At 49.8% G+C, this 23416-nt stretch overlaps 1 protein-coding gene across 1 annotated transcript in view; it reads left to right on the top strand.

Moving 5' to 3' along the window:
- Positions 1-390: 390 nt before the first annotated feature.
- Positions 391-23416, top strand: part of LOC144937045 (ras guanyl-releasing protein 3-like) — a 37282-nt gene continuing 14256 nt past the window's right edge. Inside the window, exons 1-8 of the mRNA XM_078864280.1 lie at positions 391-618; positions 3585-3649; positions 4797-4836; positions 15243-15369; positions 16011-16073; positions 16452-16583; positions 20122-20269; positions 21559-21732. Coding sequence (XP_078720406.1) covers positions 537-618; positions 3585-3649; positions 4797-4836; positions 15243-15369; positions 16011-16073; positions 16452-16583; positions 20122-20269; positions 21559-21732 — 831 coding nt within the window. The 5' untranslated portion in view covers positions 391-536. The remainder of the gene's footprint in view (positions 619-3584; positions 3650-4796; positions 4837-15242; positions 15370-16010; positions 16074-16451; positions 16584-20121; positions 20270-21558; positions 21733-23416) is intronic.

The following is a 23416-nucleotide window of genomic DNA, read 5'->3' as shown; positions in this document are numbered from 1 at the left end:
GCCTGGTAAAATACGAGAAGCAGTTTAGTTTAGCAGCGTCGCCGAATAATGGCATGGGTCGGTAGCCTGTGGCTTCGGAGCCGCATTCGGCTCTTTGAGGCCCCTTTCGGGACCGTTATCAACATGCATTGCGGCTCTTTGCTTTCTTGTGTTTGTTAGTTTGTTGTCCTACCCCGCACCTCCGAATAGCACAGTTGGCAACGTACGGTGCGAAAGAAATTCAACGTACATACAGTTACATCCATTGAAATATTGGTGGTGGAGGGTTACGACACATACTGACGCGATCTAACCCAAAATCTTTATTATGGACATTGACATGTTGGTTCTTTTAACCGATTTCGAAAAACAAAAATGTTGTTGCATTAAATTGTTATTTTGCTTGCGGCGACCCCCGGAATAACCGAGTTACATTCGGCCCGAGTTGCGGCACGGTTTTCTGTTGTTGTTGTTGCGAGGTCAGTGGAAAACCATCACGGCGGGGCCGTCGGCTGCCCTTTTTTGTCGGCACTCCAGGAGGTGACGGACGGGGCGCGATGTTGGCACCGGTGCGACCCGGCGGCGGCGGCGGAGGTCTCACCGTGGACGAACTCATCCAGCTGTGCCTCCAGGAGATCGGTACCCATCGCGGGCGCGTGCCTCGCTGTGCAGAATGTACTCCGCTCAATGATTAAGCGCGGGTGGTCACGTACGATGCGAAAGAAGTCCAATGCACGTACGTACGTGACGGTGGTGGTGGTGGTGATGATTGTGGTGGTGATGTTGATGATGCGGCCGCCTGGAACGCTATTCCTTTCGATATTCGGAAGCCACTGGAGCTAGGCACTTTTAAATAATCATCCAGATTGAAAACTAATTTCTTTAGAACTGCTTTTTTGCGTTAAGTTTGTTGTCCTTCCCCGCACGTCCGATTAAGGTGGTTGGCCACGTACGGTGCGAAAGAAGTTCATGCATACCTCAATAAAAGTATTCCTTATACATCCCATCAGCCGCACGGCCTTCTGGAACTGTGTAATTTCAGCCGTATTGGTTTCGACACGAAGTGTCTCAGCAGCCATGCGGCTGATGGGCTGTGTAAGAAAGACTTTTTTAAAGTTGTGTGTGTAGAGAGACGGATATGTATGAATCAGACGTCTGCTGAAGGGATAGAGAGCAGAACTCCCGTTATCCGTTACCCTCCTACCCGCAACTCTTATAACCGGGGATGTAATGACCACGCGGTAACGACGATTCGCAGTTACCAAGGTGGTGATTACTCCAATCCGTACGCAGCATTTATCAGTGAGCGAAGGTCTAGAACCGTGGGTCGCTGCTGCACAGCTCTAGCGTCTTCCTAACGTCGGAAGGAAGAGCGTTCCAGACGGCCGCAGAAGCGCATCTGAAAGCACGCGGTGCAGTGACCGTCTTTGTTCGATGGCCGGCCAATATCCGCTGCTGCGATGATGACCGGAGTTCGTGTGATGGTTTATGCTCCTTGACGAGATCAGCAAGGTATTGTGGTTCATTTGTGGCGAGGACTTTGTGTGTAATGAATGCGACTTTATACTGGTAGGAACCTCCTGGTTACACCAGCCCACAGGGGAATATTCTGTCCGTCCGTCGTGCATCCAAAAATGGGAGGGGTGGGGCTGGGTGGAGAGGGGAGGGTGGGGAGGGGCTGGGTGGGGAGGGTGGGGAGGGGCTGGGTGGGGAGGATGGGGAGGGGCTGGGTGGGGAGGGTGGGGCTGGGTGGGGGGTGGGAGGGGTGGGGCTGGGTGGGGAGGGGCTGGTTACCCCGTGGTGCCCTTATAAAACTCAACTTTTAACCTACTCACCAGTCGGCCATATTTGCGGAATACACCACGCCGCCGTTGATCCTGGCAATTGACCGAGCAACCCAACGTTCCTACCAGCTCCCTCAGCAGGAATGTGTTAATGTGTTCGTTTGGCAAACCGGAAGCCAATGCAGCTCGGCGAGCAATGGACAGGCATAGTCGGATCTTGCAGAAGCCGTCACAACACGTGCCAGAAAATGTTGTACACGTTGCAGCTTGGTTATGGGTTTTTTTCAGACGTGCTGTAGCGTAGTGAGTTGCGATCATCAAGCCTTGTCGATACGATGCTACACCCCACCGTGTTGGCGATGTCACAACTGAATAGTGATCCAATGTGTCGTAGAGCCCTGATATGAAAATTGCAGGTCCTGACTATATTTTATACGTGGTGATCAAACGACGTATTTTGGTCAGGTAAGGTGCCGAGGCTCTTTAGATGAGTAGAAAACTGAATCCCAGAGTCCGCGACCACCTCCCACACATTTCTCGCCTCAGCCTGAGTGCTGACCAGCAGAACCTCAGATTTTGTCTCGATTAAGCAGCATTCCGTTTCGTGCAAACCACACGTGCACCGCTCGTGTAAAAAAATAACTTCTACACACGTACCACATCCTATTCCGATGCAGCAGAAATGTTGAATCGAAACAGGATTTTTTTCCACCAGAGAAAGTCAATATTTTGGCCAGCTCTTCTTTGGCCACGTAGGACAGTGCTAGAACGTGTGGCTCGGCACTTTGAAAGTCGTCGGTTCAAATCCTGGTCACGGGGTCAGATCTAACCTCTCATCCCTCTGGGGTCAATAAAATGAGAGCCACTTCATGGGAAGTGGTTGCCCTATGGATATACTTGCCTCACACAATTGGAATGTGGAATTTCCACCACGTTCGGCTGAGTGGGAAATAACTTTGACGTTTTACTTGGCTAGAGAGATTTGCAGTTGGAAACAGACAGAGCCTGATTCGTGCGTGATCATTGTGGACCAAATGGAACATTTTAAACTCCTCCGGTGTGCGAACTGTGGTCACCCAGAACAGACAGTGGGACAGATCATGCCCGATTCACAAATACGAAGGAGGCATCGTCACAGCGATCCACCACTCCGCTAGCTCCTGACACAATTATTTGGCTCAACAACCTCGATGTAAAATTATATTTGTTTTCTCTACATCCACGAGCCTTACGAAAGTGGACCAGGCAGTGGCCCCCGGTGTGTGCTGCGGAAGACGCAAAAGCATCCGCATTTTCTGTACATTTCGCCGGTTTTACTTTCACCACAAATTGGCGTGTGGGATATTTGGGCATTCGTTATGAGTCACGCGATGATTAATGGGGAAGAAAGAAGTGGTGGATGGGAAACGTTGATTGGGGTGGGGGGGGCAGGTTTATCGATCGTTACCGCAACCGTGCGCGGAGTGAGATTGCCATATCGGTCGACGGTGTGAGGCCCGAGTGGTTGTGGTACTGCACTGCACGTTCACTTGCACGACTCCACGGGGTCCATTGACTAGCTTGTTATTGGATATCAGTGGGAAGCCGGACGTGACGTGACAGTGACCCTCACCAAACATTCACCACTCACTGGACACCACTCACCCGACTCTCACCACTCACTGGTTTATTATACACCGTGGCAGGTTGGAATTCCCATCGATTTGCCGCCCTCGTTGAATTTACACCCTGACTCAAAGCCAAACCACAATACAGTTATTATAGCGTTCTTCATGGGTCAAGGACAGGATATGGAATAATGCCCACGTTGTGTTTTTGCAGGCACCCAAGTGGAAAATCAAGAGGCGGCAGAATGCAGAAGATTTCACGGCAGAACTAAGACACTGGTAAGAATGCATCACGATGCGGATGACTGCGTGGCTCAGAGGTCACAGAACGATGAGAGCTTAATTTGGCAAAAAAATCCAGCTCTGAGAATTAAAATATATCAGTTTGAGTGCCAAGCGAATAACATTTCACTGTGAGAGGGCGTACGGGCAGCTCCTTGTGTGTAGATAAGAGGTCAATTGAAGGATCTCAGAAGTAGTACTGTGATATCTCCTACCACGGGGCCTCTCATAGGGTTCTTCTCCAAACTTGACTCCGATCGCACAGTTAGAAAAATGAAAACGAAATCATTAACGTCGTCGCGTAGAATACATTAGCAGAAAATTCGCCTCCTTCCTGCGGAGGGAGCTGGTAGGAACGTTGGGTTGCTCGGTCAATTGCCAGGGTCAACGGCGGCGTGGTGTATTCCACAAATATGCCCGACTGTGAGGGCGGGCACAAGCCGGCATGAGTAGGTTAAACGTTGAGTTTTATAAGGGCACCACGGGGTGACCAGCCCCTCCCCACCCAGCCCCACCCCTCCCACCCCCCACCCAGCCCTACCCTCCCCACCCAGCCCCTCCCCACCCTCCCCGTCCCAGCCCCTCCCCACCCTCCCTACCCAGCCCCTCCCCACCCTCCCCACCCAGCCCCTCCCCACCCTCCCCTCCCCACCCAGCCCCTCCCCACCCAGCCCCTCCCTGCACGACGGAAACAATAATCCCCTGTGGCATGGTGTAACCAGGAGGTTCCTACCAGTATAAAGTAAATTTGTACACATCCCATCAACCACACGGACGACTGGGAGTGCGTAATTTGAGCAGCGTTGGTTCAACACAAGCAGACTCTGAACCGATTTCGACATCAGTGGCAAATGAGGATAATGACCAATTTGGCAGCGGTCATGTTTGTTGGTGGCTCAGAGCCAGGGTGGACATTCCATATTTCTATGGTGGGACCAGGTCTCTCCATAAGACAAGCATTGTTCACTTCTCACAAAGGCTTTTAGATATTTTAACTCCCCCAGGGAATGATGATTGGTTGAGTTAACCCCTGACCTGGGATTTGAACTCATAACGTCATCCTTGATCAGATGTCTTTATTGTAATTGAAAATAACATTAAAATATATCTTTTGATGAATGTGTGTCCGACAAATGTCCTGCAGGAAGACTCTTCCGTGGGTGCTACTAGGAAGCAGGAGACAGGTAAAGCAATATGCTAAGGACTCGTATTCACAGTGACCGCCCACTTGAATGCCTCTGCAACTCAAAGCGCCGAACGCCACATCTCAACTCAACCATTCCAACGCCCTGCATCAATCTCGCCAAGGGGACAGAATCAGAATCGGAATATTTATTTAAACTGGAGGAGTCCGATGAGCAATGAAGCTCTTTAACACGTAGGCTTTCGCGAACAGTATTATTTCTAATAAAGGCTTTTGGGTTAGATCGCGTAAGTATAAATGTGTCTCAACCCTTCACCACCCGACACGGCCAATCAGTAAGAAATATGTCACGTTAACAAAACGCCAATTAGTTACTTCTTCAGTCCACCGGTGTGTTTGAAGAGTGAATCCAAAACATATAGAATTTGAGTACGACGTTTCGCTGGTAATTACACCCAGCATCTTCAGGCGATTTGCCAGAATAGTGAAGCCATCCACCTGCTTCCGATCTTAAATAATACAGGACTATGTCATCATTGAACCCCAACAGGTTTTGAGATCAGAGGCGGAGGTGGGGGGGGGGGGTGTTATAATTATGTAATAGATTAGTCATCAGTTAATTAGCACTAGCTTTTTTGCCCGTCCAAGGACGGGTGTACATTGCAGGAATTTAGCATATTTATGCTAAATATGCTAAATTCCTCTTGATAATGAAATCTTTTGTCAAGGCGCTCTATTTATGCTAAATATGCTAAATTCCACTTGATAATGAAATTCTTTTGTCAAGGTGTTCTTCTTCCACCTCCAACCCAGCTTATATATATGCTAAATTCCTCTTGATATACAAATTATTTTGTCAAGGCGCTCTTCCCCCCCTCCAACCCAGCTTAAAAAGACGCTCCAAGCCTGGGGTTGTCATTCATACTCTGTCTTCTCGACAGACCTGTTCTTCACCTGAGGACGGCTGCTTGCGTTGTGGCCGAAACGTCGTGAGAATTATTTTATTATGTTTTATTTTTATTATTTTATTACTTCCCTTCTACGTGACTTTACCGAAAGAACCAAGAAGATGAATCCCTGCAGTCACGAAAGCTTTAAATCGAAAAGTATGTCTTACTTTAATGTTTTGCTTTTGCAAAACACGGGCTAATTTGTCAGTTACTCCTGAGATATTTGGTATTTTAATTGTTTTGATAATCTGATCACTTTCAGCAGTTTTGTTGTTCGGTCTTGGTTTGGCATTCAATGATCTGTTAATTTGAGCATTGTTGTAGCCATTCAGTCGTAGTGCTTCTTGAACATGTTTACTTTCTCTCCTTAGACTTTCACCATCTGACACTGTTTTGCCCGATGTATGAGCGTCTTGATGAGAGAGGATTTCTGTGCTGGGTGATGATGCGAATCTGCATTCAGATAGGCATCAGTGTGTGTTCCCTTTCAGTAGACACTGTGTTATTTTACCATTTAGGCCGCGTCCAAGCAAAATGTCTAGGAAGGGGAGTGTGTTGTTCACCTCTATTTCCATGGTGAACTGAATGGCCGGGTTTTGTTCATTGAGATCATTAAAAAATTCATTAAGTGCATCTTTACCATGTGGCCAGACAACCAAAGTTTAATCGACATATCTCAACCAAAAAGGATGGTTTTAATGTGCTCAAGGCAAGTGCTCTTGTTTCAAAGTTTTCCATGTGTAGGGGTGTTAGAGAGAGAGCCCGTTATGCATGGCAGCCTATGGTAAACAAACACAGTAGGCGGGGCTACATGAGTGCACGAGCAGGTGCCCTCTGCGACGTCCGCGCCAGACACCCTGGGGGGTCGATTCGGTCGTTATGATCCCCCGGGGCCCCACCCCTCAGGGAGGGGTTGGGTATAAAAGGGGAATGTATCGAAGGGCTCGGGAGTGATGTTTAGCTAAAGGAGAGAAGACGGAAGACGTCTTAGAGAGAGCCCTGGACTCCCCCTGGTACGCCGTCCTTATCAGGACCGCGCAGGCTCGAGCCAGTGGCGTGGTACCAGGGCCAGAGCCAGTGCTGGTCTGGACTCTGGGTACCGGGCCCGACTGACCAGTGTCGGGCCAAGATAGCCTCCCCTAGCCCATTAGTGGAGGACTCAGAGGCAGGCTAGGGTTAGCTAGAGAGGTGTGTCCTCAGATAGACGGGTGAGGGGGCCGATACCCCCTCTCAAATGTGTATGTCACAACGTTGGTGTTAAATAAACAAGTGTGCCTCCAACTCCGGTGTGAACGAGTCGTGAGCGTTACTACATCTGGCGTCAGAAGTGAAACAAAGTACGAACATGGATACACGCCGGACGACTCGAGTCGGGGTACCAGAGGCAGAAGACACCACTGCAGTCGGAGGGCCCGAGACGGCTGAAGATGCCATCGACCAGCCGGGGCTGGGCGCATCCACGCCACAGCAGCTGGAGGAAGGGGAGCCGTCGATGGAGGGGCTGAGGGAGGCGCACGCGAAGCTGACCGAGCTGTTGTACGCCGCAGCCGCCATGCTCGACACCATCACGCAGCTGGGGGCTGCGGGACCGCCACGGGGCAACGGCAGCCGACGATCACAGCGCCTTCCCGCCATTTCCACGGAGCAACATTTTGAAACTCCCGCCATCGCCGCAGCTGCTGTTGAGGGCGTGGCCGCTCTAAGCATCGCGTCCAACGGCGGGAGTACAGTACCTGCCGCGTCACCACCAACGGGCGGAACGTCACCACGGGTGCGACCGGCGATGCCATCGCTGGTTCGTGCCGACGCCGAGTTGAGTGAGGCGGACGAGGGAGTGCGTTCTTCCTCTGCAGCCGCTGCCTTACATCAGCGGCTACCTCCACTCAAGGAATTTGTGGGCGAGGATGGCGACTGGGGCGGCTTCCAGCGGCGCTTCCTCGCTCACCAGGAGATGGCACAGTGGACAGACGCCGAGGCTCTCCGCGCGCTGCCAGCACTTCTCGACAGCGACGCCCTCGCCACTCTAACATCGGCTTCGAAGGAGAGGCGCTCCACGCTGCGGAAGGCGATGCAGGTACTGTCGGCGGTATATGGTCCACCATCGGACTGTCGCCAACTCTTTTACGATCGCCAGCGGGGGACGAAGGAGTCGCCCCTGGCGTACCACACAAGCCTCCTGGCACTGGCGAAGGAGGCCTTTCCACGAATGGATGACGAGGGTGTCGACGCCATGGTGACAGAGAAGATACTTTTGCTGGTGGACGACTTAGACATCGTCATTGTCGCACAGGACGATGCAGAGATGTGCTCCCTCCAAGCGGCCCGTCTTCTCCACGCAAACCTGTCCTCTCAACGACGGAAGGCCAGCAAGGCGGCGAGCGGGCGTGCCGTCGCTGCAGCCACCCTCCCGGCGGAAGAGGTTTGCGCCATCGACCATCAACGGCAGCATGGAGCGGGAGTACGGGAGGACCGGGCCGGTTCAAGCCGTCTACAACATCCATCGTCGTCACCAGCGCTTCCACGCTGTTACAACTGCGGCATCCGGGGCCACGTCACCTCGGGGTGCCGCTCTCCTGGGCAGCGCAGGACGACACCTCAACGGGACGCCGGCCCTCGTCACAAGCTCCACCATCATAATCCGGCGAGTCGCGGCACCCCTCATGCTTGGCCCACGCACATGCCCGTCACACACTCAAACACCGCAGCGAAGGGGGGGCCAATATCGCGTACCATGGCACCAACACGCACCGCTCTGGGTACTCAGATTGAACCCAGCCAGTGGTCCGTGTTGGCCCATCGGGTTGTAGCCGCGTCGTCAGGGTCGTCGGCCGTTGTGGGTCACATCGATGGGGTCGAGGTGCGCATCCTGGTCGATACAGGAGCATCGGCGACCATTATTTCGGAGTTGATTTATAACATTCTCCCTGCCCAAAGCCGTCCTTTGATGCCTGTTAACGTGCCATTCTTTGCTGCTAACGGGGGTTCACTTGGCATCATCGGACAAATTCGTGCCCAAATTTGTGTCGGGGATATTAAATTGTCTGGCCCGATTTTTGTTTCCTCCTCGCTGGCGGTTCCGTGCCTGCTGGGGACGGACTTCCTGGCCAAAATGCCGATTAGGATATTAATCGACCAGGGATGCATTGAGCTCCCATCGGGCCGACGCATGGCGTTTCTGCCATCCCCCGCTACGAGCCGGACGGCGTTCGCGACGGTGCCGGCGTTCGTAGATAGAACGGTGCGCGTTCCTCCGGGGGCGCAAATGTTGATTCCTTTGAAACTTCGGCGGCCCTTCGCTAAGGGCATTGGGGCTCAAGGGGTTCTGTTGGGACCGTCTAGGGCCGGGGTCAGTGGACCTGATTTACTCCCGGCCCAGACCATAGTGAGAGGGGAAGGAGAACCCTTCATCGCGGTCCTCAATGTGGGCTCGCAGACGGTGGTGGTCCCACAGGGGACCGTGCTTGCTCACGCAACGCCGGTGCCCTGTGAGGAACCCGTCGCGAGTCATGTCGGCGCTGTCCCTGCACCGCGACCACATTCGGACAGCGATGAAGGGTGGCTCGAGGCGCTTTGTGCGGGATCGACGGACCTGTCAAATTTAGAGCGTCAACGTCTTAAGACACTACTAAGGGAATTTTCCGACGTTTTCAGTCGGGATAAATACGATTTGGGCTGCACTAATCTGCTGCGTCACCATATTGATACGGGTGACAGCGCGCCAATACGCCAGAATCCTTTTCGGTTGAGTCCCGCCGAAAAGGACCATGTCAAATCGGCTGTTGATGACATGCTAGCCGCCGACATCATTTCTCCCTCCAACAGCCCTTGGGGAGCGCCGATCGTCCTGGTTAAGAAGCAGGACGGTTCGTTGCGGTTTTGCGTTGACTTTCGGCGCCTTAATAAAATTACGGTTGCCGACGCATACCCGCTCCCACGGATGGACGAATCGCTTGACGCCTTGGCGGGAGCGCGATTCTTCTCCACATTGGACTTACTTTCGGGATTCTGGCAGCTTCCTCTGGACGATGATTCAAAGCCTAAAACTGCTTTCCGTACTCCGCACGGCCTGTTTCAATTCAACCGGTTGCCGATGGGCTTACACTCAGCGCCGGCAACTTTCCAGCGGTTGATGGAATTGGTTTTGGCTGGATTGCAATGGGAGTCGTGCCTGATTTATTTGGATGACGTTATTGTCTTTGGCAAAACTTTTGATGAACATCTCCAGAGGTTGCGGGCGGTTTTCCTAAGGATGCGGGCTGCTAATTTGAAATTTAAGCCCCAAAAATGCCATTTGTTACGCGAGTCGGTGCGTTATTTGGGGCACATCGTGGGACGCTCAGGTATTTCTACCGATCCCGCCAAAACGCAGTGTGTAAGCTCCTGGCCGACTCCCACCTCAGTGGGAGAGGTTAGGAGTTTTATTGGGTTTGCGTCGTATTATAGACGCTTCGTCGCTAATTTTGCGACTATAGCAAAACCCCTACACGCTTTAACATCAAAAGGGGTTCGGTTCTGCTGGGGTCAGGAGGAGGAAGCTGCTTTTTGCTCCCTTCGGGACGCTTTGGTAAACGCTCCTCCCCTGATTTACCCTGATTTTTCAAAACCATTCTTGCTCGACACCGATGCGAGCAACACGGGTATTGGGGGCGTGCTCTCCCAGGTGGTTGACGGCGTGGAACGTGTGGTTGCATACGGCAGTCGGGTGTTGTCTCCAGCGGAGCAACGATATTGTGTCACCCGTAGGGAACTGTTGGCAATTGTCCATTTCATCCAACAGTATCGCCCATATCTGTACGGTCGGCATTTCACCGTCCGCACAGATCATGCGGCACTGCAGTACGCCCTGAGGGTTCAACAGCCATCGGGACAATTGTCCCGATGGTTGGAGGTCCTCCAGGATTACGATTTCCAAACCACATACCGTAAGGGCGTTCGCCACACCAACGCGGACGCTCTGTCGCGCTTGCCAACCACCTCCGAGTGTGCATGCCTCCTGGGGTCTGGACGTTGCAGACCTCCAGGGGACACATCGGTTCCTGTCTTGGCGGCCGCCAACGACGACGATACAGTAGTTACTAATTCGATCGAACAACAGGGCAAAGATTCCCTGTTGTGGTTGCCCGTCATTGAATGGGGGCGCCTCCAGATGGAGGATGTCTCCCTCCTCGGGTGGCGACGTCGCGTTGGCGGTGCGGCGGGGGGAAAAAGAGGTGGTTCCGACGCATGGGAAATGTGCCAAGGCCTGCTGATGCATTGGGACGGGAAGTCGCGTCGACATCGGCTGGTGGTCCCTACTGGGTTGCGGGGCAGGGTGGTATGGGCCGCTCATGAGCGCCTCCTACACCTGGGGACCCAAAAGACTCTCGCCTTGCTGCAACTTGATTTTTATTGGCCTGGCATGACGAGGGATGTTGGGGATTTGTTGGGATCATGCCCTCGATGTGCACAACGCAAACCGCCGGCACGGGAGTCTAACCCGCCCTTGCAATCGATCAAAGTGTCCAGGATAAACGAGCTGGTCGCTCTGGACTTTTTGGGACCATTCCCCGCCACCCCCAGGGGGAATAGATATTTGTTGACTGGTGTCGAGTATTTTACACGCTGGCCTATGGCCTGGCCTCTGGCCAACCAGTCGGCAGCAGCCATCGTGGAGGCCTTTGTTCAGGGTTATGTCCTGGACAAAGGTGCTCCGGAGAGGCTGCTGACCGACCAGGGCAGAAATTTTTCCGGTAAACTACTCAGACAAGTCTGTGATCTCCTGGGCACAAAGAAAATTCGGACCTCCCCATATCACCCACAAACTGACGGGATGGTCGAACGGTTGCATCGCACCATCACGTCCATGTTATCACAACAAGTTTCGGACTCGCAAACGGATTGGGACCTACAAATTCAGGGGGTCTTGGCGGCGTACCGGATGGCACCCCATGCAGCTACGGGGTTTTCTCCCTTTTACCTCATGTACGGCCGAGAACCAGACCCGCCTGTTCGTGCCCAGTTGCAGATCCCCGTGCCGCAGGGAAAAACTAATCTGGCTGACCACGTTAAATTTAATCTGGACAAATTGACCGAGGCACGGGATGCTGCAATGCAAAACTCTGACCTCCGTCAGAAGGCGAATGAGCGCCTCAGATTGAGTCGAGCGCACATGCCGCAGTGGAAGCCGGGGGACAAGGCATGGCTGCACTGCCCCCAGGTGCCACTGGCAACCTCCTCTAAACTGGTGCGGCCGTGGCGGGGCCCTGTGGAAGTGGTGGAGGTGTTACGACCGCAGTGCGTGCGCATCAAGTGGGGGAAGCGGCGATGGTTCGTGCACCCCTCTAGGTTAAAACCCTTCTCTGCGGTACACAATCACACTTCACACGCGCGTGGCCAAACATGTGGGGGGTCGGCCGACTCGCTGGGTCCGTCTCCGTCGCTCTCACCAAATGCCTTGCCGGCTGTGCCACCTTCAGGTGCATCAGGAGTGACGGGCTCACGCCCGATCACCCCTCCTGCGGATACCGAGGGTCACGCGGAGTCGGATGAATGCTCACCCCAAGACGGACAATTGCCACCTGATGGTCCGCCACGCGCGGTTACCCCGTGTGAGGGGCCCGCTGCAAGGACGCGCGCTAAAATGCGCAAACTGTTGTGAGGCCGGAAAATGTGTACATAGCTGTTGTGTTCATTGGATGTTGTGTGGGTGGTGTGTTCCCCACTCCTCGGATGTACATATGTTGGCTTCACCGTGTGTTGTGTGTGCGTGGTGGGTTCCCTGCTGATTGTATATAGGCTGTTTTTTTTACGGAATTCGTATTTATTCGGGGGGGGTGCGACGGGTTGTTTTCTCATCTTGCTGTTGCGTTCTTGTTCTGGTTCCTGTTATTGTTCAAAAATAGTGAGGCACACGCGCGGTCAGGGGGTGAAGGCACCTTTATTGTCAAATTTTTGTATGTTGGCAGCCGGGACGGCTGCATGCTATGCGGGGGGGAGTGATGTAGGGGTGTTAGAGAGAGAGCCCGTTATGCATGGCAGCCTATGGTAAACAAACACAGTAGGCGGGGCTACATGAGTGCACGAGCAGGTGCCCTCTGCGACGTCCGCGCCAGACACCCTGGGGGGTCGATTCGGTCGTTATGATCCCCCGGGGCCCCACCCCTCAGGGAGGGGTTGGGTATAAAAGGGGAATGTATCGAAGGGCTCGGGAGTGATGTTTAGCTAAAGGAGAGAAGACGGAAGACGTCTTAGAGAGAGCCCTGGACTCCCCCTGGTACGCCGTCCTTATCAGGACCGCGCAGGCTCGAGCCAGTGGCGTGGTACCAGGGCCAGAGCCAGTGCTGGTCTGGACTCTGGGTACCGGGCCCGACTGACCAGTGTCGGGCCAAGATAGCCTCCCCTAGCCCATTAGTGGAGGACTCAGAGGCAGGCTAGGGTTAGCTAGAGAGGTGTGTCCTCAGATAGACGGGTGAGGGGGCCGATACCCCCTCTCAAATGTGTATGTCACAACGTTGGTGTTAAATAAACAAGTGTGCCTCCAACTCCGGTGTGAACGAGTCGTGAGCGTTACTACACATGTACAGATTTGCTATAGCAGGAGATAAAGGAGAGCCCATTGCTGCTCTTTCCTTTTGTTTAAAGAAATCACCTCTCCACAAGAAATAAGTGTTATTTAGACAATGGTCAGCTCGTTTTGGAATATCTTCTGGTAACCCTGTCTTCTTTACCAGTGTATCAAGTAATTTAAATGACTCGTTAACTGGAACCTTAGTGAACAGAGAAATTACATAACTCACTAGAATATAATTAGGGTTAAGTTTCATATCCTTAATCACATTCACAAGATGTTCTGAATTTCGTAGATATGAAGATGTCCTACCGATGTAGGGCTGTATTTGTTTAGTTACATATTTTGATAATTTATATGTGGCAGAGCCTCTTGTACTCACTACGGGTCGTAATGGGATACCGATTTTATTAATCTTTGGTAGCCCATACAATCTTGGTGGTTTTAAGGCCCACGGCTTAATTTGGTATTGCTCAATCTTGGGGAATCATTAATCCACAAAACTGAGCGTATTATTAAGTAATACACAATACATATTTAATTTCCTTATAGAGGAATCACATACCAATTAACTGATTACTAATATATTATATAATTACAATACCCCCCCACCTCCGCCTCTGATCTCGAAACCTGTTGGGGTTCAATGATGACATTGTCCTGCTGCACTATTTAAGACCAGAAGCAGGTGGATGGCTTCACTATTCTGGCAAATCGCCCGAGGATGCTGGATGTAATTACCAGCAAAACATCGTACTCAAATTCAAAATGTTGTGAATTCACTCTTCAAACACACTGGTGGGCTGAAGAAGTAACTATCTGGCGTTTTGTTAACGTGACACATTTTATACTGATTGGCCGTGTCGGGTGGTGGAGGGTTGCGACACATTTATACTTAAGCGATCTAACCCAAAAGCCTTTATTGTGGATGAGGTTCTTTATCAAGAGGTGTCCAGCAGTTTCATAAATGAACCCCAGTGGCTGCTGCCCCGACACTGCACAAAGTGTACACAGCACCGGCCTGCAAGCCCGGACATTAGTCTGAAAGTAGGGGGTGAGTTTACTATGTGTGGGGTTTTTTTCCCAATTAGGTAACTGGGGAGTAATTTTTCAAATTTGGACCGTAGCATGTCATGCTCTTTTTTCGAATAACGTGACGGAACCTTTAACGTCCACTCTAAAGCAAATATTGCGCACCAATTGCGCACCTATGGTGAATGTGCCCCCAGTATTAACCAGGGCGGCCGGCTGGGTCGGAACTGCGAACCTCTGCAACAAGGGGCAGTGGTAGTTGCATTCTTCAGGAACGCAACTACCACCGCCATCTTATAGAATGAGACTGCATCGGGTCCTGACATTGACTTTCTTAATCCACAGTTATTCAACTTTCTTCCACTGAGAAACTCGTCAAGCCAAAGCGAATGAGGCAGTGCTCGTCCTCTGTTGACGGCCCTGAACCAGCGGTGGAAATTTCCACGTCCCTATGCCAGGGAGCGAGCCTGGCCGTAGGACAACCACAAAGTGGTTGGTCGTAACCGGACCCGGCTTGTCGCGAACCAAAGTTGACCTTTTTTCTGTATTCGCGTGAGTTGATGCACGCATTGTTTTACAAAACCAAAACATTTCTCTGGGAAGGCCACCGTGTGCTGTGTTCAATGCGTCGCGTTTACAGCAGTGTCCCGATTATAATCGACTGATCGGACGGAATATGTCACGCGTAGTTTCGTGCACCTACAACCGATCCACAGCGCCCTCAACACGTTTATTTCACAACATGCGACGGCCGCGAACGCCTGCTCATGCTCTCCGGGGGGGTAGGACGCCGTCGATTTTGTTGTGGAAGCAGCACGTTTGTTGGGCTGTGTAACGTCGCGGCTCGGGATGAATAAAAAAGACGAATTGGGAGTGCGGCGGCGATCGGCTCCAGCCTCCCGTGGTGGTTCCCTACAGATGAGTCCGGTCCGGTGGCGCCGCACGGCTCTTCGTCCCACGGCTCTTCGTCCCACGTGAACATGCTGCTGCTGCTGCACCCGTGGTTCATCACCTCCATCGACTTTGCCCTCCAGCTCCTCACGCTATATCCTTGGAAATCTGTGACCGACAAGAAATTGTTCATCGCAACAGGATTTGTAAATATGCAGTTCAGTGGGCCTTAAAAAATGTGAACACTATCGTTCTAATGGAAAAAGAACGGATAATGCACTATAACATGATAACAAATGTAATGTTAATAGCTTCAAAAAGTTAAAGAGTCTCTACTTGGTCGTCATCGTTGTCAACACGTGCCTGGAATTTTCTCCAGGTGGTCTCCAGAGCCCGGAGGTACATTTATTGCGGTATTTTTCTCAGAAGTGTTAACATTTTTTGATGCACCCTGTGTGTGTATATATATATAAAATCTCATTAACAGGTTAACAGGAGGTCCTGGGTTCGACCCTGACCCGGAATATTTGGAGTCTGCATGTTTTTTCCGCGTGGTTGCGTAGATTTTTCTCCGGGTCCTCCGGTTTTTCCCTCCACATTTAGAAGCACGCGTTGAGAGTATATGAATGCAATACATTTCCACATGATAAGCCACTTCGTTGAGCAATCGTTTGTGGCCAGGTCGCTTCTGAAAAAAGAGCTATACAGGTCAGTGGGCCCTTAACCTTGTCAAATAAAAAAGTAAGTTAGATTTGAAAGTGAGGAATTTCGTTTAGAGCTTTGACTCCCAGCCACGTACCAAGACGTCAAAGGGATGGGAGCCACCACCATCCAGAGGAACATCTGCCACCTTGTGCAGTAAGACGCACACGGACATCGGTCTGATTATTATCATCACTCGCGTCGCTCCCGGCGTTGGGGAGTAATGCCCTACGAGTCACAAAGCATTCGCGTGATCGAAAAAAATACTCAAAACACATTTGTCATTAAAACGAAAATCTAAAAAAGTGGGCGACGTTTCAGGAAAAGGTCATTCTTCACTGCCCCCGGCCCATGTGGTGTGAAGAAGGGGACATTGCCCGAAACGTCGCCTTTTATTTGTTGTTTATGATTATTAAGGCCACGGTGTTTATGAATGTGTTGAGTTGTGTTTTTTTTATCCAAGAAAGAGTCCATATTGCATACTTTGTTGCAGGCTGTCTGCACCATATTGCAAGACTGTTTACTGTTCTACAGGCTGTGGATAAAGGAAACCCCAGAGTTGTTTGACTTGGACCAGCGCTTGGCCGAGTCCATGCAGGAATTCCACAAGGTGGCCACCCGGATCGGCGGTCTCCACCATGCGTCCCTCATCGACATCTCTCACATGTAAGGGGGAGTATTAAAGTAGATCGTGCGGGCACGCGTTGCGACCCCTTCACGGAAAAAATATCCGTGTACCCGCGCGTACAATACGCGAAAGCATTTCGTTACACAACCCATTTGAGCTGCACGGTCTTCTAGCGTGTGCATAATTTCAGCAGGATCGATTCGATCCTGGATGGGCAAACCCTGGAGCGGTTTCGACGTACAGCGTCTCATCCAATTAGATTAATGACCAATACGCAGCACTCATCTCTGTTGGTGGCCCTGAGTCAGGGTGGACATTCCACATTTCCATGGTGGGACCAGTCTGTCCGCAGAACAAGCACAGTTCGAAAGTAGAACCCCTCTTAACGACCACCCCTCTTAAGGACTAATCACTTAACGACGGGCCTCCATAAAGCCCAATGTGTAGTGTATAGTGTAGTGTATAGTAGTGTAGTAATGTAGTGTACAGTAGTGTCGTGTTTACTGTTTAGTAGTGTATAGTATATTTCGATTTAAAGCTTTCGTGACTGCAGGGATTCATCTTCTTGGTTCTTTCGGTAAAGTCACGTAGAAGGGAAGTAATAAAATAATAAAAATAAAACATAATAAAATAAAATAATATTATTTTATTTAATTATGTTTTATTTTTATTAAACATAATAAAATAAATATTTTATTATGTTTTATTTTTATTAAACATAATACAATTATATTATTTTATTTTATTATGTTTTATTTTTATTATTTTATTACTTCCCTTCTACGTGACTTTACCGAAAGAACCAAGAAGATAGTGTATAGTAGTGTAGTAGTATATAGTAGCGTAGTTATGTAGTGTATAGTGTAGTGTATAGTAATGTCGTGTATAGTAGTGTAGTGTATAGTGTAGAGTAGTGCCTCCATAGAGCCCAATGTGTTGTGTGTAGTGTAGTGTATAGTAGTGTAGTAATATAGTGTATAGTGTAGTGTATAGTTACGTCGTGTATAGTAGTGTATAGCAGAGGTGTGGACTCGAGTCATGTGACTTGGACTCGAGTCAGACTCGAGTCATGAATTTGATGACTTGCGACTCGACTTGGACTTGCATAACAATGACTTTGTCCCACCTCTGAGATGTGGACTCGAGTCATGTGACTTGGACTCGAGTCAGACTCGAGTCATGAATTTGATGACTTGCGACTCGACTTGGACTTGCATAACAATGACTTTGTCCCACCTCTGGTGTATAGTGTAGTGCAGGGGTCGGCAACCTACGGCTCCGGAGCCGCATGCGGCTCTTTACGGGCTGCTTCTTGACGATATGTACGTATGTACAGTATGTACATAGATGCATTGCGGCTCTTGAAATACTGAATTTTGTACCGAATTGGAAAGAAATGGCTCTTCTTGTTATTTTGGTTGCCGACCCCTGGTGTAGTGTATAGTATAGTGTAGTGCAGGGGTCGGCAACCAAAATAACAAGAAGAGCCATTTCTTTCCAATTCGGTACAAAATTCAGTATTTCAAGAGCCGCAATGCATCTGAGTACATACTGTACATACGTACATATCGTCAAGAAGCAGCCCGTAAAGAGCCGCATGCGGCTCCGGAGCCGTAGGTTGCCGACCCCTGGTGTAGTGCCTCCATAGAGCCCAATGTGTAGTGTAGAGTGAAGTGTATAGTAGTGTAGTAATGTAATGTATAGTGTATAGTTATATCGTGTATAGTAGTGTATAGTAGTGTATAGTATATAGTGCCTCCATAGAGCCCAATGTGTTCGCTTCCCGACCATTCCCCTGTTAACGACGGGCTGTCGTAGGTACAGTAAATATTCATTAAAGCGTTGATTAACCATGTTTCTTTTAATAATATGTGTTTATAATGTTGTTAGTATCTTTATGCATCAATATCCATTGTTTAAATGTTATAAAGTCGTTTTTTTGGGTGAAAAAGGGTAACTTTCAATGCTGTCAGGACGAATCAAGCCTTTAACGTGCATTTCCTATACTCACTTAATGACCAAATCACTCACCGTGGAACCAATTGCCGTCGTTAAGAGGGGTTCTACTGTACTAATGATGATGATGCTTGAATGAGTGCTGGGGAGGTGACGTCATAGGCAAGGACTCTGCTCTCTGTACGCTCAGTGTGGGCACCCACCAATCAGGCGGCCTTCATCAAGGTGTCACCAGCGCGGTGCTGATTTCGTTCATGAAATTATTGACGATGACTTAAAGCTTTCGTGACTGCAGGAATTCATATTCTTTGGGTCTTTCGGTAAAGTCACGTAGATAGAAAAATCATAAAATGATTACAAAAATCACGACGTTTCGACCGTCGTGATTTTTTGATTTTTTTAAAATAATTTTATGTTATATGTAAGGTGGAGTACCCAGTTCCTACATCACTGTAGTTTGTAGAATTCAACGTAAATCAGTCAGATTGATTCATCCGGCTCTCACCGATTTCCTCCAGTCACTCACTCACTGGTGCTCATTATCCTCCTTATCAATCTTATATTGCTGCAGTGGCGAAGTGTTGACTACTTCTCCTGGTATGCAGGAGGTCGTGGGTTCGATCCCAAACCTGAGGCCTGCTTTATATTTGGAGTTTGCTTGTTCTCCGCGCGGCCGCGTGGATTTTTCTCCGAGTCCTCCGGTTTTTCCCTCCACGTTTAGAAACAAAATGCATTTAGAGTATTTGGCTGCTATTCATTTTCACGTGATAAGCCACTTCATTGAGCTATCATTTGTGATACCCAGGGTCACTTGTGAAAAAGAGTTATATGGCTCAGTGGGCCTTAACCTGGTAAAATAAAACATTGTTTAGTCTAGCTTACTATTCCTATGAAATTCACTCATTGATTCCTTTACCCATGTTGAAGACTCGGTCTGCCAGACTGACTTTCATCCCAGCCATACTGTATTCAACATCTTTCTGTGCACTGCCGCACTTTGAAATTCCCTCCCATCGTCTCTTTCTCCAAGCTCCGATAATCACCCTGCTCAATTTGAGATACGTGCGATCAATCACTTGAGCAACTCCGCTCGTGCCGTTTGTTGCTGGCCGCATGACGTTTTAGGCCTTCAGACCTGCGCTCTGTTTTAAAAAAAAAATGCACCATATGTCTAGCCGGGCATTGGTGGCTATTGCACGCGGCTGCCTGTAATGCAGCAAGTGTGGAGGGAGCAGCGAGGGTTGGAGGATCGCCGCACAAATTGTCGTGAAACTCCCTTCCCGCCCGTGGGAGTTGAGGTGGCATTCCTCGACTCACCAGGAGGAGGCAGTACAGCGAGTGGTCTAATCACTTTGCTTCCTTCTGTACAGGGATAGAGCGTTGTCCCCTCGCACGCGTGGGTTTTCTGTGCGTGCTCCGGTTTCCTCCCACTTGCATCAAAAACACTCGTCATTAATTGGCCGAAAACATCTTAATAACATTTTGTAAAAACCCAACGTAGTAGCAGGACCGTCTGCAAAAGTGTCCTAGGACTCAGTGCGACTTTCCTGGATAAGTAAAGCACATTTCCCAATGTCAAAACTGTGTGCACTCGATACCTAAGCGGCACCGTTTCTGTAGCCCATCGTGCGACTGGCTGCGGAGGGTGACGCGCCGGCCGCACCCGCAGAAGCGGAGGAAGATGTCGCTGCTGTTGGACCACCTCCAGGCGCTGGAACTGGCCGAGCTCCTCACCTTCCTGGAGTACAAGTACTTCCGTCGCGTCTCTGTAAGACACTCAAACTGACGCTCGTGGCATCCGCGTTTTGGCGGTGGTGCGGAAGCACGGATAATAACAGCAACAAAAACTCAACGCATCCCTCAATAACCGAGGCGACCCGCGACCGCTCAGCCAAGTCACCGCCGTAAATGGTGACGATACAAACGGAAGAAGCGTGGGAATTGTACTCTGATCAGTCCTAAGGGGCGTCCATAAATGACGTCACGCACCTGGGGGGGGGGGGGGGTCAGACATTTGTGACGATGTGTGACGAGGGGGGGGGGGGTGAGAAATGTGACGTCACATCAAAATGCGCAACTTTAAATAAATATAGACAACACGTTCTACTTAATTAAATATACTTTTAAAAAAATGTTTTCTCTTACAACATCAGAGTGCAGCGCCACATTAAATACGCACTACAATGACAATAGTTTAAAGCGATTTGAAGCATGTTTTATTTTTTGGGGCGGGGGGGGGCAGAGCTTTGTGACGTCATATTTGAGGGGGGGTCTGACTTTTTGTGACGCCGTGTGACGAAGGTGGGGGGTCCAAAATCGTCCAATATCGCGTGACGTCATTTATGGACGGCCCCTAAAACAATCTGCCCGAGCTGGCTCACACTGCAGGGAATGTATTTAACATTGACTTATGATAGATAGGACAATATTATAGATTTCTTGTTTGTGGTACCATTTCTATTGGTTCCGTTTGCCCTACATTATTTTACCTATTTTGCTTAACTCAGTTTGGTGACCCGGGTCACTCTTGTAAGTGATACTCCATCCTGGCCACTTGAGTTATTTCCTGGTTATACTAAAATAAGTAATATTTAAAAATACGTTTTTTTAAAACACGCTTTCATGAAATGTACCGTACTCATAATGGCAGAACTCCACGACTCCAGGAAGTGGCCCCAACGCTTTCCGCAACGTAAGGAACCGTGGCCAATTACAGCCAACGTGAGTTCAGCGTGGACAATTAGACCCAAGCCGAAACATAACATATAGAAAATAATGTTTAAAAATATCTATTTTTTATTGAATATGGTATTGTCATCAGTATGACATAAGTATACCAAGTTTGCAGTCGATACCACATTGGGAAGTGGGTTAAAATTGAGTTACAAGATTTGAGGATACAACAACAACAGTGAGTTAAATAAAAACGTGTAATATCAATTTGAACTTGGAAGATAATCCATTCTGAGACATGCACAACTCGAATCGAAATCGACGCTCCGTTCACGGCGCCCCCGGCGTGCCCGCGCTGATCGTGTTTCGCCGGTCTGCTGGCAGTTTGCGGACTACAGGAGCTTCGTGGTGCGGGGCTCCGTGGAAGGGGTCCCGGCACTTGAGAGATCCATCTCCCTGTTCAACGGCGTGAGCCAGTGGGTGCAGCTCATGGTGCTGAGCAAGCCGCTCCCGGCCCAGCGGGCGCAAGTCTTCCGCTCGTTCCTCAACCTCGCGCAGGTGCGCTACGCTACTGGGCCCGGCCGGCGCTCCACCATGTCTCGAACACGCATGTGGCACATTAGGAATGGACTACTTTTTTAATAAGTCCTCATGTGCTGTACACTACATCAATGCACGTGTGTACACCAGCATGTGATGACTGAGTTGGGCCTGCGGGTGGGCTGGCTGGGTTAATGATTACACCAGTCACGTGGTTAATGGCGACTCGGTGAAGATTGCTGTGTGTGACACACGTGCTGTTGCATTCTACAGGTAAAGGACCCAAAGATTAACCACAATAGATGTGTTTGCCCTCGATTTTGAGCACCTGCCCTATGTCCTTCATTTCGAGTGTGCAACACACACTTCCCTCGTCGTTAGAAAGTGCGACGTTGACGAGACGAAACTTATTTGGATTGATATTCATGGTATAGAGTACAAACGCACTTCGCATGTCCTACGGTCGAGATATGTGATGCATTTATGAACAACTCTTTTTTTTTAAACGAGAGTGCAAGGTTGTCCCAGCAGACGGCGTGGTATACCGCGGCATGTGAGGCGATGGGTTCACCGATTAACTATCAGTCTACCACGTGCTCTGCTAAGGGGCCGTCCATAAATGACGTCACGCGATTTTGGACGATTTTTGACCCCCCCCCCCCGTCACACTGCGTCACAAAAAGTCAGACCCCCCCCTCCCTTAAATATGACGTCACAAAGCTCTGCCCCCCCCTCCACAAAATCATATTTCTATTTTGAAAATGAAACATGCTTCAAATCGCTTTAAACTATTGTCATTGTAGTGCGTATTTAATGTGGCGCTGCACTCTGATGTTGTAGGAGTGTTGTTATAACAATTAGTGTTGATAATTGGTTTTTACCCTTTTGGTATTGTGGTCTATGCAAACATGACTCCTTGTAAAAACTGTGTCAGTTTTGTTGCCAGATAAAAGGGTAAAAAAACAATTATCATATTTTTTACTGGCAAATGAGATTCCAATGGTGTAAATGCTTACCCCGAGCTCTCATACTCTGATGGTGCATTGTCTTTGAGTTGTGCGCCTTTTGGCGTCATCTGGTCCAACACCATGTGAGACTAGGCTCTAAGGAAAGCTGTCTCGGGTGTGGACCAATCAACTTCAAGGACAGTGCATACATTATCAGAGTTATGTTTTTTGTTTGCATTATGACTGCAGGTATTCGGACTGGAGTTTTTGAAATCGTCTGTTATTTTTGTATGTTTATTGCCTCGATAGAAGCTGCCGCATCGTCATGGTTAGCGCAATCCAGAGTCCGCCGGTTCTATCTCCCGGTCGCGGCAGTTGAAACTATCATGCAAGTTTCTTCATCTCCTCCCACCTCTTCCAAGACATCTGAATTGTTGAAGAGTAGGCCAAATACCACCCCCCCTTCTCTAAAAGGGCTCTCTAAGAGCTCCCTCTCGTGGAAGCCGTTCCACCAGCAGTAGCGTGAGCAATATATTGTAGGGCGACACTTTAAGATCTGTTGTTGTTATTACGTAATATTTTCAAGGAGCCTTTCTGGCATGCCCTGAAGCCTGACTTGGGGAGTTTTCACTGTAGTCACACACACAGAGAGTTGCCGCACTAACTCAGAATTGCTCCCCAGCATTAGCTAGAGCGGCAGAGCTGATGCCTCTACGGCAGGCATGTCCAAAGTCCGGCCCGCGGGCCAATCACGG

The sequence above is a fragment of the Lampetra fluviatilis genome, chromosome 18, assembly GCF_964198595.1.
Source record: "Lampetra fluviatilis chromosome 18, kcLamFluv1.1, whole genome shotgun sequence".
Lineage (NCBI taxonomy): Eukaryota > Metazoa > Chordata > Hyperoartia > Petromyzontiformes > Petromyzontidae > Lampetra > Lampetra fluviatilis.
This window is presented reverse-complemented; position numbering and strand designations above follow the sequence as displayed.